At 28.7% G+C, this 15,980-nt stretch overlaps 2 protein-coding genes across 5 annotated transcripts; one reads left to right on the forward strand and one right to left on the reverse strand.

Annotated features, from left to right (window-relative positions):
• The first annotated feature begins 4,465 nt into the window (after positions 1 to 4,465).
• Rexo5 (RNA exonuclease 5) lies at positions 4,466 to 8,623 on the forward strand. 3 transcript variants are annotated; one of them, XM_069113719.1, is made up of 10 exons: positions 4,466 to 4,685; positions 5,661 to 5,836; positions 5,902 to 6,086; positions 6,196 to 6,442; positions 6,518 to 6,716; positions 6,784 to 7,009; positions 7,079 to 7,223; positions 7,287 to 7,537; positions 7,611 to 8,004; positions 8,102 to 8,622. In XM_069113719.1, the coding sequence occupies exons 2-10, from the start codon at positions 5,708 to 5,710 to the stop codon at positions 8,393 to 8,395; spliced, it is 2,070 nt and encodes a 689-aa protein (XP_068969820.1). In that variant the 5' UTR covers positions 4,466 to 4,685; positions 5,661 to 5,707; the 3' UTR covers positions 8,396 to 8,622. The 3 variants fall into 3 exon arrangements, with proteins under 3 accessions (XP_068969820.1, XP_068969838.1, XP_068969830.1); XM_069113729.1 differs by lacking the exon at positions 4,466 to 4,685 and adding an exon at positions 5,193 to 5,302 and having other exon boundaries at positions 8,102 to 8,623; XM_069113737.1 differs by lacking the exon at positions 5,661 to 5,836.
• A 29-nt stretch (positions 8,624 to 8,652) lies between these two features.
• Positions 8,653 to 15,733, reverse strand: LOC138180084 (dentin sialophosphoprotein-like). Of its 2 annotated transcripts, none has more exons than XM_069113556.1 (5): positions 15,549 to 15,733; positions 14,988 to 15,327; positions 14,635 to 14,909; positions 14,454 to 14,564; positions 8,653 to 14,270 (listed from the first exon to the last, which is right to left on the reverse strand). In XM_069113556.1, the coding sequence occupies exons 1-5, from the start codon at positions 15,595 to 15,597 to the stop codon at positions 9,292 to 9,294; spliced, it is 5,754 nt and encodes a 1,917-aa protein (XP_068969657.1). In that variant the 5' UTR covers positions 15,598 to 15,733; the 3' UTR covers positions 8,653 to 9,291. The 2 variants fall into 2 exon arrangements, with proteins under 2 accessions (XP_068969657.1, XP_068969667.1); XM_069113566.1 differs by having other exon boundaries at positions 8,653 to 13,022; positions 15,549 to 15,731.
• Positions 15,734 to 15,980: the final 247 nt, after the last annotated feature.

Below are 15,980 nucleotides of genomic sequence, written 5' to 3' on the forward strand. Positions count from 1 at the left end.
TTTCGAATATTGCGCATATTTATGTTTATCTCCACTGGTTGATTTCACCACTGACACGTACAAATTTCGAATATCATTTTGTATCAAACAACAGTCAAGGGAATATTTTTTGTACAAGACATTGTACTTTCACTGCATTTCCCAACGTATTGTCTGCGTTCATTTCGTCCAATCAGAGCCGATCAAATTGCTCAGGAACGAGAAGATGAGCAAGAGTCGCGTAAATGTTCGTACGAACTGCGAAATACGTTTCGTGGAGAAAGTGGGAAACGTACCTACACCCGCAAGCAATCGCACAATCATCGTAATTCCTGGACTAGTCGTATTCTGTAATTTCTAGCAATTCTAGGATACATATATGTGTTTACAAAATATTGCTGTAACGTATGTTTTTTTCCAAAAAGACGAAGATCACTGAAAATGCAACGATTCATTGCAATAATTGAGAAGGAAGCGTAAACAGCGTGTATTCCTTCTGTTTGACCTGATTTCAACTCATTCGAATACGTGAATGAGACTTTCTCTGGTTAAATTGTCGCGTGAAGATACAAAGATATCATATACATATCACATTTTACGAACATTGGCTTGCTTAAAAAATACTAAGGATTATTTTTGAAACGAATGAAAAATCGAATTATCAAAAGAAATTAATAATTCGTGTATAGAAATTGTAATCGTTCGTTCATTTTATTGCACAGTTGTAATCATACAATTATAAGTAAAAATAAATAGAACATTTTTACGCGTAGAAATTTACCTACACAGGATAGCCATATGTAAAAATGCGTAAAATATCAAAAGTAGAGTGCCTATGTTTAATGAATGGAAGAACTTTCTATTTAAATTCCATTTGTTCAGTCACATTCATAAAAATACGAAATTGCATAAACGTCCGTAGTATAATTATCAATATTCGACAAAAGTAATAATTATAAAACAATTTTAAGATATTATAGTAATACATTATTGATTTATAATTGATAATTATTTCCTTAATAAGATCATGATTTTGTATGATGTATAATTTTGTATTATGGTCATATGTATTATGAATCAATTATTTACTAGAATGTTGTAGCATCCTTGATTTTTTCCTTTTCTTTATGATACTTTGCCTTTCGGTGTCTTAACGTTTTTCTTGTGGTGTATTAAAAAAATTGAAATATTATAAGGAAAGAAGGAAAATCAACGATGTTATAACGTATATGTTATGACGTATGTTATAACATGATAAAGCTAGAAAAAGATATTGAAGTAATTTTTGTGAGCACAGTCAAAGTAAAATAATATAGAAACATAATTAATAAATTGGGATACAATTTCAATTATTATAGATTACTCTAATCACTCACCGATTAAAGATTGTTCCACTCCTTCTTTAATTTTGCATATAAAACGATATAAAATTCGTTCAATAGTCGCATTTATTCTTCATTTATTAACTAGAACATAAAATTATACACAAATCATTAACTTAAATAATGTGTAAAAAAACATATAAAATATCTTAACATTTATTGTATTAATATCATTTTTAAAAAAGTACACAATACTGTACCTTTTGAAACAATAATAATATATTCCAAGTATTGTTTCCGTGTAAGCTAAACCATTTTTTGGTACTAATCTTTCAAATGCGTATGTATGCAAATTTTCTAAGAATGGCTATTTAATGTCTATTAACGTACACTTTTAAATTCAACTAAAAATTAAATTTAAAAATTAAATTGAAAAAACATTCGTCTTCTACACAAAACAGACAGTTGTCGTCGTACTCGTTTTCGTCGTCATCTTCGTTCTAATTTCACCGTACTGTATCCCGTTTAGCAATTAACTCGATGAATGACAGATAAGAAGAAATACGTGACTCTTGTGTTAATAATGATATGATCTATTGTGAATTTATAGCTACAGTTATACCATTGCTTCATTAACATAATAACGAATGAAAATGAGCAACGGCTGATTATTATTAAAAACTTAGTCATGAAATAGTTATGAAAAAAGGTTTCATGTCCCCATCAGAACAAGAAGTATGATCTTATGTTTGACTAACTTCACGTTTAAGATATCTTCGAAAATTCTAAAAACAATTCTTTAAAAAGTGTTATAAAATTTAAAAATGAACTTCGGAATAATCAAATTTTGTAATAAAAGAAGAAGGTTATGATACGACAAATTCATCCTAGAAAATTCTAGCCCTTAAACAAATTGAGCAAATTGATTTTTCATAAAAATGTTAATTCAGCAAAACTAATTTTCCTTAGAAGATTCTAATATTTTAAATAAACTGATCATACTGTGTTCTTTGGTTGGCAGTTACAAAGTTTTGTTACACGAAAGCTACTGGAACATATCATTACCACCCAATCGACACTATCTCAGAACAGATGTATTTTTAACCTTCCAAAACGAAAAAAACAGGTTCATACAAATCCACATAAAAGAGTAGTTCACCTCAATTTCTACCACCAATGTTAATTACTACATTATAATGAGTACATGAACTGACGGTTTTAATCGCAAACTACTTTTGCAATTATACAGACGTATGTAACAGTTGGCATCGGTACTAATTATAAGTACGTATACAAATTGTTATTTAAAAACCGATTAATCGGACTGCGATCTCGAAACAGAAATTCGAGATCTTAATTTTTCGAAAGAAAATATCGTATACTTTTTTATAACATGCATATTACGTTTATATTAAATGAGACTTATAGAGACAACATTGATAATACATTGTTATTCAGTTCGATTCATTAGAAATCGAAGAGTTGGTATGCTCTATTAAACTCAGCTATCAACTACTTTTCTTTAATGTAAAAACACCGTAACAGTTTTAAGCAACATTTTATTACTTAAAATTATGGCTAATAATTTTCTAGCAATATTTGCGCCTTTATAATAATTCACAAATTTCACTATTTAATGAATTTAATACAGAAATAGATATAATAGAGTCTGTACTACATCCCAACATTAAATGTCGATAATTTGAAGCGATATCGATATATTCGATATATCCGATTGCTTCGATAATTATTGTCATCGATTAAAACTAATCATCAATAAAATGGTCTTAAATCTGCTCTATTTATTTGAACCATTTGAATAAATAAGATGAATAAATTAAGGTAATTATTAATTAATTAATATATATTTAAAAATATTTGAACTAAGTTACGGATAAACTAAGCTGCCATGATTTACTAGGAAAAATATCAGACACCCAGTATAGAAAAGCATTTTGCACCAATGCACCGCGAGCTACTTCGTGAAGAAAGAAATAGATTCAAAGGAAAAATATGTTTTCACCGTGCGGGTGGGGACTGCACACCGATGCATAAAGCGCATAATCGTACACGCTTAGAATCTTTTGATCTTCTCTGTATATACACATAATGTATCTTAAGTGGATGTTTGTGTCACTGTCGTGAATACTCGCTTTCTCTGACAGTAGCGTACCTACGATCTTTCTCGACATCGATGCATCGATCTGTATTAGATCTACGATTAAAATCGATTTGTTAAATTTTATTTATTAAATAAAATATATGCAATGTGTTAAAATTAAGTTTAATTATATGGTTCAGAATTTTCTAATAAAATATTTGCAAATTTTAATGATAGATGAGATGTTTTTTATTTATTTAGCATTTATGATTTTATATTATTTTATTAATTGCGTGATTTTTAATACTTCTATATTTTTTATTGAATTTATTTACATACTTTCATATTTATTGATATTTATTGATATTCTTAAATTTTTCACATACATTGAAAAATTAGATTGGTCATTTAATATAGTATAATAAAAAGTATTCGTATTGTAATTTACATAATATTAAATAAAAATTAGACCGCAACGAGAAACAGAAGTAAAAATTCAGTATAATTTTTATATACGTACTATGCTTACCATTACGTTCCTGATTGGAGAAAGGGACACTTGTTTCTTATGCACGATTCAAAGCATATAATTTAGCACATGAACTAGAAATATATTTTTCAAACAAAAACAAGGTCAAGAATAAAAAGTTTCAAAATTATTATCATTTGTATACAAAATTTTATCCAATCATATTACAATATAAAAAATATTATTTTTGTAACAGAGAACATTCTTAAGTTAATAAGTTTTCCATACAAATATTAGTGTAGCATTTTATAATAATCGTTTTACTATATATTTCTTATCTTAAAAAATAGAAATTTTTATAGAATCACCAATAGTATCACGGAAAATGAAAACAAAATAAAACTTACTCGTATTCCTTAAAAGCATACGGCTTTTTTAAAAAAGTATTTTATTTTAAGATTATCAAAATTTTTAAGAATATATTAAATTTATATACATAATATTTCTCAATTCATCCAATTCATCCAATTCATTAATACCAGACTCCATTAATACATATAATTTTGCTGTAATTATTGCATGCTGACCTCTAGCGATGATATGTTACAAATAGAAGAGTAACATGTATTCTTTAATGTTTCCACATTTATGATTGATAAAACATCAAACTTTCTAAGTTATATTCATTTTCGAATTAATCAAGAATATCAAACTATAAGTTGTGTGTGTACTATATGGATTATATGTGTTAATATTGTCACCTTTCTGAGAAACAAAGACAGAGAAGACATAACCTTACTCATAATCAGTCATGGTATTATTTCTTTTTATTCGTTATAACCAATATTAATTAAATGTAAACAAAACGTGAATTACTTGCTATAGATTTTATAATAATAATTTTTGCCTTTGCTCAAAAGTTCATTCTACTGATTTGTTTTTTTATCACGTAAACGATTTGAAAAAATTGCATGATATAAATAAACAAACAATTATGCAGACCATCAAAGTTTATGTTTGTATTTCCTCATTTAAATACACCTATTGTTCTGTGTCATTAAAATAAATCAAGCAGTTTTGTACTTACTACTTAATGCATATTTTATATACTTCTATAAAACATATGCTGTGCCATTTATCAAGTGGCAATTTTAGTATTTAACAATGGATGGTAACCAAGTAATGGGGAGGAAAACGATAAAACTTATTATAAATACATTCTTATAGTGAATATCAAATTGAAAGATTATTGTGTAAACATTTTCACATGAAATTCAAGAACTCTGTTTCTGAATTTTTATATGAACAAATGTATTTATTTGTCAAGGGTTATATTCAGCCCTCATATCTACATTTCTTGTATAGAAATGTACAACATTTCTTTAACATTGTATAACATACAAATATTTTTCCCTTTAATTCAATTTTCAGGTAATTCTAATTGACAATTCATTTTTAATATCCAATTTTAATATCAAAGCTAAGTTTCACATATAACCTCATGTATACATTTACTTTGTCAAGAAAATATATACTAAGAAATACAGTTTTAAGTTCATCATTTATTATATCTTATGTATAGACTTCTATTATAATTTATAAGTTTTGTTTAAAAATATGTGTGCCACTAAATTTATATTCGTATTATTTTTTCCTTATTAAATTTGAAACTATTTTATATGAACCATGAAAATTTCTTTTATTAATATCTAAAATGTGGGAAAATAAAGTAACAGTCTATTTGAATTATAAATTTACATCAAAGTTTTTGTTACTTGTCTTTTTAAAGGTACTTAACTTTAATCTTTTTCAAAAAATACAACAAAAAGAAATATTATGAAGAATCTAACAACAAAACAATTACAAAGAATAGAAAAAAAGAAAAAGAAGATGGCTGCACTTCTGGAAATAACTAAATTAAATGATAAAGATAGAGAAGCTAAAATGCTTGCTCTTAAGAAAGCTGTTAGTATACTTGACTGAGTTATAATATTTTTGTTGTGAAGTTCATATGATAAATATTATTTTAGTCTACAGAAGCAGATCAGTCAAATGCAAATGATACAGACAGCAGTGAAGTCTCCATGGAAGATAATGTCACACGTAAACGTCCATGTAATGAAGATTTAAAAGAAACACTTTTGGAAGATTCTACTAAAAAAGAAAATGTAGGAGGTATAGAAGAATCAAATACACTTGCTAACAAAAAGCCTAGGTTTGTATACTGTAAAATGTTTATATATATATATATATATATATATATATATATATATATATTTAGTGTGATATATAAGAATATAAATTATTTTTATTTGGCAATACAGATTAAGTGGAGACGAGTATCTAAAATTGAAACAGGAATTAAGAGAACGTAAAAAGAAACTTAAAACAATACCTCGATTTCATTTAAAAGTAGCTGGTGAAAGTGCTAGCTTAACTATTAATGTTAAAAGTGAAAACAGGATTCCTATTTTTCTTAGTGATATACAACATTTATTATTGTATTCATTACATGGTCATCACTCACCCTATGTGCCAGCAAGATGGTGTCACCTTGAAAAATATAATAGGGTAATATAAATATTGAACATATATAATATTAAAAATTTCTGAAATATCGTTAAACATTAAACATTTTTTAAAAAGGTCACACACACTGTGGTTCTTGTTGTTGAAGGGCTTTCCCTGTATCATTTTATGGCTTATGAAAGTATGTTTCCACATATAACATCAAAGTTGGAACATAGGGTAGAAGTTGTAACACCTACAGCATATGGAGGGTCTGTAATAGAGGATCTTGCAGCTGTTCCCATAACCGGGATGCAAAGCGATAAATTACTTAAACGTATGTACATTTTAAAATACTATTTGTTATAATATGTAACAAGCATACATGGTGTATAATTTTTTAGAATATGGATCATTAGAGGCTGCGTTACAAAATAACAGTGATGTAATAAAATTATTACTAACTGTTTTCCCAATGCATAGAGATCCATCAACAAATGCGGAAAAGTTTAAAACAGAATATGGCCTCCCAAAGACTGATAAATTCCCCCGTACACTATTACTTCTATCTTTATGTCAAATGGTAGAAGAAAATTATCCTGTCCCATTAAAGGGTGAACTAGCAAAAAGGTTAGTACCAATAATAGAAATATTCCGAATTAAATTTATGCATTAAATAAACAAATATTTTATGTTTAGATACGGAAATTACATAATGACAAAGGATGTTTATGTAGAAGCTAATGAAAGATCTCCAATGTTTGGTCTAGACTGTGAAATGTGTAAAACAACTATTGGAGAATTGGAATTAACGAGAATATCTCTCGTGGATGAAAGTATGAATGTAAGTTCAATTTCAAAATTATTATGAGGAGGGTATCCAAATTCTATTAAATTCTTGTCACAGGTTATTTATGATAGTCTGGTAAAACCAGATAATCGTATCATTGATTATCTTACTCAATTCAGTGGTATAACAAAAGAAATGTTGGAAGGTGTCACAACTACGTTGTCTGATGTTCAACAAACGTTACGAAAGTTACTTCCCGCAGATGCAATTCTAGTAGGACAAAGTTTAAATTCTGATCTTCATACATTAAAAATGATGCATCCATACATTATTGATACATCTGTTATTTTCAATATTACTGGTGACAGGTGCACAACTTATTTTCTTTATATTACAGTTATATTCTCACAAAAATTTTCCTATGCAAATATTTAATTACAGATATCGAAAGACAAAGTTACAAATTTTAGCAAGGGAATTTCTTGGTGAAAGAATACAAGAAAGTAGTTCTGGTCATTGTTCAACTCAAGATTCACAGGCTTCTATGAAATTAGTGCAATTAAAATTAGCAAATAGTGTGGATTATGGAGATGCCGTGTTACTTGGTCGTTGCAACATGGAAATATTGAAAATGAAACCAGAGAAAAGGACAGATAATCAGCAATCATTAAAAATTGAAATACGGAAGTATGCTACATCAATTTTCAAACATGTAACGAAGGATCAAAAAACTGCTGCCATTGTGGGTAATGGAGAAGTTATGAACGAATATTCTAGATATTTAACTTCTTCTATCAACATTATGGATGATGAAAATTTCGATAAAAACGATCAAGTGTGTACCTCGACCATAAATTGAATTATTAAGGAATCAATTATTTGAATTATTAATGTCTACTATTCGTATTATCATAATTTTATTGTTATTACAGGTACGTCTTGTAGTGGCAGACAATAATAAACAAGCCGTCCTGCGAGCTACACAAATAGTCATGGAACATGCCTTTACTTTATGTCATGTTAGGATAGGACAAGAAAAATTAAAAAGTGATAAAATAGAAAAGACGTTCCGTACTGTAAATAAATGGGTACATAAATTATGGCAGCATATGGCAGTGAATGGTCTAGCATGTGTTATATTTGCGGGAGAAAATAATGCAGCAAATGGTGCTTGTTTTTTGAATCTGAAGAGAGAAATACCTGAAGAATATACAATACGCACTTAAAAATAAAAAAATTTATCATTTATATACTAATTTAAAAGGAAATTATTAAAGAACTATCTTTTTAGTAATATGAATTGTAAAGAAATGTATGACAAACTAAAAAAGTCTCGTACCGACTAATTTCCATTCGATAATTATTTTATAAAAATGTACAAATATTGTATTATTAATAAACTTTTTTATTCCTTGTAAATTTAATAAGTCTTTATAATATATATAAGCTCTATTGGATAGAGCACATACATTTACGAAATGGACAACGAATTAAAGAGAATGTCGAATTTAATTAGATTGATTTTCGTTATTTTCATCTTAAACATTAAAAATTTGTTTCTATAAAGACGATATATTATCATACAGAATAGGGGTTATTTGAAAAATATAACAATAACAAACATGATAAAGTTAGGAGTTACGAACAAAAACGAATATCTATATTATTTTATTTTTATACTACATCTTAATTTATCATATAGAGCGAATTAGCTATAATGAAGTAAGCAAAGTTTAATACGGATACTTTATACTTGGGCATTTTACCAATAAAAATATGATTTTGACTAAAATATAATCGCACTTTATATTAAAAAATATATGGTACATTATTTTATACTAACAATAAATTACAAGATGAAAAATAACCATAATTATTAAAACCAAAAGTAAAACGACTTTTAGTTTAGTATCTTTCAATTTTTCGAAATTACAATAAAAAAGCGAATATGTAAGCATTAGAATAATCAGTATTATTAAGATAATTCTGGAAATAGTAAGCAATATATTAATCATTTTTATCTGAATTGCATTGTAAAAAAAAAAGATCGCTTTACTAACTAATACTTGAAACTATTCTATAATGCCTACAGATCATATAACGTGGAATATCAATTAAAAGTTTAGTATGGCTTATCATAAAACTTTCCTTTATCCAATGACTTTTGCTTTTTCAAATATGTTAAATAAGCAGAAATATGTTGTCGTGGATTCCTAGCAAGCATTTTTTCTCGGAATAAACCTGCTTTTGGAGCTGTCTTTTTCTTTTTAATTGTTTCAATATCGACGACACTAAATTCAGTTGTATTTCCAGCACAACTTGGTAGAGTAATATCATCTTCTATGTATATATTCTTCATCTTTTTAGGTTTGAAACTGCACGATGGAGATAGGGAAGATTTTTCTTCTGATAATTTTCTCTTTTTTGATGATTTTAATGGAACATCCGATAAATTTTTAACAATGTAATCCGGAAGCTGTTTAATACCTTTTTCTTGTATGCCCGTTTTACTAAGTTCTGTTACCTGATTTTTGGATTTCGATTGTTTAATCTTAATTTCTTTTTGTTTTTGCATCTTTTCATTGTGTTCTCTTTGTTTCTTTTTTTTCATTTCTTTGTTGGCTTTAATATTATCAGCAGTACGTTTTAAATCTTTTAACGCCTCATCTCGAGCTTTAGAGAATGTAATCGTTTCTGGTCCCTCATCAGAATCTGATACTGCATCGTAAAACTGTTGTGTTTTATTAGATGCTACAGTATATTTTATATTATCTGTCTTCACACCTTCTAATAATTGCTTTTGCTTTTTCTTTGATGATTTTTGAACTGAAGTGTTTTCCTTCTGATCTGAAACATCACTTGATAATTTCTGCTTTTTCTTAGGAACCTTTTTAGGTGGAACTTCTTCATATTGCAAAGCATCATCTTCTGACAATAATTCCCTTTTTTTCTTAGGCAACTTTTCAAGCAATGCTTTTTTATCTTGCAAAGCAGCATCTTTTGCTAATAATTTCTGCTTGTTCTTAAGCAGTTGCTCGTTTGGAATATCGTCACCTGATAAAACGACTTTTTTCTTCTTTTTCTTTACTATTTTAGTCTTTTCATTTGTCAAATCTTGAACGTCTTGAACATCTGGAACTTTTTTCTCTTTTTTTTTCTTCTTCTTTATTTCGTTATGTATTTTTTCATCTTGACTTTCTGATTGTATTTCAGTAACTTGTTGATCTGACTCTTCTTGCATTTGCACATCGGTATTATTTCTTTTCTTCTTCTTCTTCCTCTTTTTCTTATTTTCCTTTTCTGTTTCATTATTATTGTCAATATTGCTAGTGGGAACAAATTGTTTAGCTGTCTTTAGTAATTTTGAATCATTATTTTCTGGGAAATCAGTTTCAGATAAAGTAGACTTAGTAACTTTTTCAACTATTGGTTGCTTTCGTTTTTTACGTTTCTTTTGATGATCACTTTCTAATATGTTCTTTACTACTTTAAGCAGCTTTTTCTTTAATGAATCATTTGGACTTGGTGCTGCTTTTGTGTTTTGTTCATCATTGTTTTCATTTTCTTCTTCACCTTGGTCATTCTGTTCATTACTGTTACTAGTATTTGTTAATTTTTTAAAATTAGCATTTAATATTGGTGCACTCTCATTTAATTTCAATGGTCTTAAGTATTTTGTTGTAGGTGTTTCACTCCCTAAAACTATTGTTGATTTGTTTAATTCTGGTACTTTAGATGACATTGGTCTTGAAAGATTTGTTTTTGTTGCTAAGTCAGTTAATTCAGATGGAAGACTTCTATGCATGAGAGTTTCATTGTTTTTTATGCTTCTTAATTTTTTTACATTTTGTTCTTCCTTTAATGTCAAGTCTTCGTCATTTTCCTCATCAAGGGAGTCATTTTCTTCAGCACCACAGGTTTTGACATTAAGTTTCTGTTGTTTAGATACACTTATTTTGGGAGTACTACATTCCATTGATTTACGAAGTTTTAATACTTTTGTATCAAATATTAGTTGGGAGTCATTTAATGACTGTTCTACACTTTTAACTGTAAATTCTTTAGAGTTTCGCTTTTGTTTCTTTCTTTTTGTTTCAAAAGATAAATCAGGGTTATCTCCCTTTTCATTTTCTTCTATCTGGGATCTATCTGTTTTAAGATTCTTGTTCTTTTTCTTGTCGCTTCTAATGGTTTGAGACATACTTAAATCACCAGATTTTCTTGATGTATTTTTTTCTTCATTAGAAGCATCTGTCTCCTTACTTATACTTTTTTCAGCGATATTTTCTTTATCATTTTCATGTTGTTCTTTCTGAATTGTTTCTTGTCCTATCCCTTCTTCATCATCTCTCTGATCTTCTTTAGTCTGCTCCTCATTTTGTAATTTATCATTTTCAAAACTCCCATCTTTATTCTCCTCACTTTCGTCTTCTTCTTCACCTTCAATTTCATCATCATCAACTACAAAATCTGCAAGATCTGACCCATTATCATCTGGGTCTGATGATTCTGTTTCTGATGCTCTACATTCATCTCCTGGTACATCATCATCAGAAAACTTTGCAACATCTTTACCATAAAAGTTATATTCTTTTTGGATATCAGAATTTATAGTGCTATTAGATTCACTATCATTGTCGCTGTTACTATCGCTTGTCCCGCAAAATAAAAACTTAGGTATTTCCAATTTATTATGTGAATCATCGGAATTTTGACTTTCATTAGAATCGGATCCCATGTTTGCTATTGTCGAAAAATTTCTATTCAATTTTTTCTTTGTTGCACTGTCTTGCTTTTCGCAAACTTTTTTTAAATCATAATCAGACTCTTCTGAATTTTCATCTAACTGTCGTGGTTTCATCTTTTCCTTTGAAGTATTTAACGACTGATTTGTCCCATTTTTCTTAGCAGATGTAACTATATTTTCATTACAATTAGATTTATTTAAAGATTTTAGTTTTTTTACAGTTTCCGCTGCATTAGATTCTTCAAGTCTATTTGCCCCTTGCACTGACTTATTAAGAGATTTTCGTCCTTTTGCGACATCTTCAGACAATTTACTTTTATTTAATGATAAATTTTTTTCCCCTTCAGTTGTCTCATATGATTCAGATAAACTGTTATTTTTTAACGATTTCCGGAGGGACGTATTACTGTTAGGAGTAGAGCATTTATTACTATCTTTCGTCGTAGACGTATTCTCACCAACAGTAATTGATATTTCTTCATCTTTTGTAATATTTTTTGTATCTTCTACTGTATTTCTATTTTCTTCTTCATCTTTATTTTCGTTTTGTTTCGTGTTCTTCTGTTTTTTTCCTTTGGGAGATTTATCCTTACTATCATTTAATTTACATTCATCTTGTGATATATCCATTAAATTATTTTCATTTTTTGCTTTCATAGAATCTGAATGTGCTTTTAATATAACGGTATCATCTGAATCATAATCAAAAGATATTTTCTCCTTGTTTGTTTTTAAATTTTCCGCGGCTAACCATGCCTCTCTATCGACTAAAACAAGATCACATTCGGCTTCACTTTCATTTTCAGTTGTCTTTGAATGTATAGAATTTTTGTCCATATCATTATTCTTTTCTTTCCATTCACTGGCTGAGATATCTTGAAATGTATGTGACACACTAGTATCAGAATCGTTATCATCAGCTTTTATATTTTCTTGACATTCTTCAGAGGTCACTTGGATAGTGTTTGTATGTTTTTCATTTGATTCTAATTTGTTTTGATATTGTTTCTTCAATTTTAAAGGATCAGTAGAATCATCCAGTACAGAAACTTTCTTTGACTGTTCTCCTCTTTCTGGTGCTTCTTCAACAAATTCAGCAGGAGTCTCTGTAACAATGGAAGAGTCACTACTTTTAATCACATTAGTTACATTAGCTTTATTCATATTAATTAATGTAGAATCCTCTATGCTCATATGAGCATCCGAGGATTTTAACAAATTGCTCGTATTAGGAGATAAATTATTTGTTTCACTTATATTTTTTAAAAAAGGTACATCCTCATGCTTTGAAATAGTTAAACGGTGAGTATCTGAAACTGATTTCACATCCACTAAATTTGACGAATCTATGTTACTTAATTTAGGAGATGAAATCAACTTTGTACAGCTTATATCATCATTTTCATGCACATTTTCTGACATATTTAAGTTATCATTTTTACTTTTCGTGTCATACTGATCATCAGTTATACATTGATTTATATCATTTTGTTCAGATTCTTCATTTTCATTTATATTTTCCTTTGTATTTGAGACATCCATTTCGATGTTTACATTTGCATTACTTGCATGAACATAAGCTTTCTTTGATTCTACATTCAATTCAATACCAATTTCTGTAGATTTATTATCATCTACTGTATTTATATCTTCTGCAAGCTCCATACTTTCAACATTATTGTTTGAACTTGCATTTGTAGATACTACTTGTATAGGACCATTTTTATCTAAACTTTCACTATATGGACTTCCAATGACTGATTCTGTTTTTGTACCTACTACTAAGTTTTGCATATTATTAGAATTGTCTTCTTCATTCATTGAAGTATCCAGACCTTCAGTTGGTAAATTACTAATTACACCAGCATTAACTTCTTTCATAGAAACATTTTCATTTGCTATTTCTAATGATTGTTTAGAATGACGACGTTTTGGCGATACACTCGTTTCAATGCAAGGATATTTGCATTTTTCTTCGGTTGACACATTTGCATTCAAATTATTTATAGATACGTGTTTCGGACTTTGTTGTGTATTAGAAATTGCATTCTTTATATCCTGTAAGCCAGTAACAATATTTGTTGTAAGATTCTCTTTATTATTATGACCATCAGGTTTTTCCATTGAATTATTTAAATCTTCAATAAATGTGTTTTCATCTTTATTTTGTGGAAGTATTTTAGATTCATTATCTATTAAGGATTTTGCTTCATTTGTATTATCTACAGGCAGTGTTTTGCTACTTTCTAGTATATTTTTATCTGATATTTTCTTATCAGTAAATACATCCTTTTCAATATCTCCAAAATTATTTGAAGAAACATTTTCTGGAGGGTCGTTGTGTGGTCCCTTAACTGTTGTAAATGTAAATATCAGTTAGTTCTTATATTAATTTTTATTAAGAAATGTTATTCTAGAACTTTTTAGTTATATAATTTTGTCGAATTTTATACAGATAAAGAACTATTTTTGCAATAGATTGCAATCTGATTGCGATTAATATAGAATACTGAAGTATAACAATAAATTAAACTTACCATCATCTTCTGAATGTTTTTCATTTATACTGTTACAACTTGTATTGAGTTTGTTTTTCGAAGTTGGCAATGATTCGTTTTTTGATGATGTCTTAGGCGAATTTTCTGCACCTACAATTCCATATGGAATCACAGAATTAAAATTTTTTTAGTTTAAATATATTTTCGAAATATAATATACCTGATTCTCTAATTTCAACAAGATCAGGTAATGTGCGATCTAATGTCACCACTGGATACTTCATATATTCTTCTTTTTCTTCTACAACTGGTTCTGACAGTAGCACCGAAGTTCGTCTTCTTGTCCTAATAGGTGTATTGGCTAATTCACTGTGCTGTTGTTTATTTGGCGTATTAGCTTCGGGCCCCACGGAACTAGCTCTTACATTACGTTTAACAAGTCTTGATGCTGATTGTGGAGATTTTGCTTCTGAACCGGCTCTTGTAAAACGTTTACTAAACAATAAGTATATACAAAACAAACATAAAACAAAAATTCATACATATAAATCAATCATTAATCATTACAGATACCTTTTTCGAGTATTTGTTTTATTACTATCATTGGAAGTGTAATTTCTAGCTTTCTTTGTCGGTGTGCCAACATCTGATTCTGGGATTTCATTAACATCTGAGGATATAGAACTTATTCTAGAACGTAAAGTTCGTCGAGTTTCATTGATAGCAGAATTGTCCATAGCACTGGCTCGTTGCCTTGTGATTCTAGAAGTTTGTGTAGTGCTAACGATGCTTGAGTCGCTTAAAGGCGATTCGGGCGAAGATTCATTTTGCTTAACGTTTGGCTTAATTCGGGAGCTGCGACGAAGTGGAGAATCAGCCGATATTACCTCGATATTGGCACGGGTTTTGCGACCTTATATTTTAAAGGGAAGATAAAGAAAAATATAGTAATACAATCAAATTTCGCGAGATATCAATTATTTACTCCAAGATGGCTTGAAATAACGTTTACACAGACTGTATATTACGTTGTTAAATTGATAAAAGTACAACATACAACTTCGAATCGACCGTTAGATTCGGCAACTGAGTGAACCGCGTGCGCATAGAAACCAAAAAATGAAAAATACAAACCAGGTTTCACATCTATTTCTTCATCTGATTCCTTTACAAGACGCGACATTTTTTTTACTGTTTACACTGTATAACAACAATAAGTCGTATAAAAAAGATAGTAATCAATAAGGGGTTACGTATTAACACGTGTTTATTCTCTGAATTTAAACTGACGACACACTCAACCTTCACCACATTGCGCGCGGATCGTCCGTTGTAGAAAATGCACTCAGAGCCACCCAGTGACAAAATTCAGCAATATTTCAATTTCTTCAATAAATCCGTTAAAAGAAATCTCTTTTAGGTAATTTAAACAATCAAAAGATAATATTGTTTAAATAAAAAAGTACACATTTTTATTATTTCTTTATTATTTGTATTGTTCTACTCGAAGTAATAAAACTTATAGTTTTTTAACGTAAAAATTAACTCGTAACCATTGTGAAAAGT

The sequence above is a fragment of the Bombus flavifrons genome, chromosome 1 (assembly GCF_040668555.2).
Source record: "Bombus flavifrons isolate JBK064 chromosome 1, iyBomFlav1_principal, whole genome shotgun sequence".
Lineage (NCBI taxonomy): Eukaryota > Metazoa > Arthropoda > Insecta > Hymenoptera > Apidae > Bombus > Bombus flavifrons.

What these genes read in the sequence shown, in the direction of transcription:
- Rexo5 (XM_069113719.1), top strand. Translation starts at nt 5,708, where the DNA reads ATGAAGAATCTAACAACAAAACAATTACAAAGAATAGAAAAAAAGAAA. An exon ending in CTTGCTAACAAAAAGCCTAG is followed by an intron (nt 6,087 to 6,195) that starts GTTTGTATACTG and finishes TTGGCAATACAG; the next exon opens with ATTAAGTGGAGACGAGTATC. An exon ending in ACCTTGAAAAATATAATAGG is followed by an intron (nt 6,443 to 6,517) that starts GTAATATAAATA and finishes TTTTTTAAAAAG; the next exon opens with GTCACACACACTGTGGTTCT.
- LOC138180084 (XM_069113556.1), bottom strand. Translation starts at nt 15,597, where the DNA reads ATGTCGCGTCTTGTAAAGGAATCAGATGAAGAAATAGATGTGAAACCT. An exon ending in AGAAATAGATGTGAAACCTG is followed by an intron (nt 15,328 to 15,548) that starts GTTTGTATTTTT and finishes TTAAAATATAAG; the next exon opens with GTCGCAAAACCCGTGCCAAT. An exon ending in AAAACAAATACTCGAAAAAG is followed by an intron (nt 14,910 to 14,987) that starts GTATCTGTAATG and finishes CTTATTGTTTAG; the next exon opens with TAAACGTTTTACAAGAGCCG.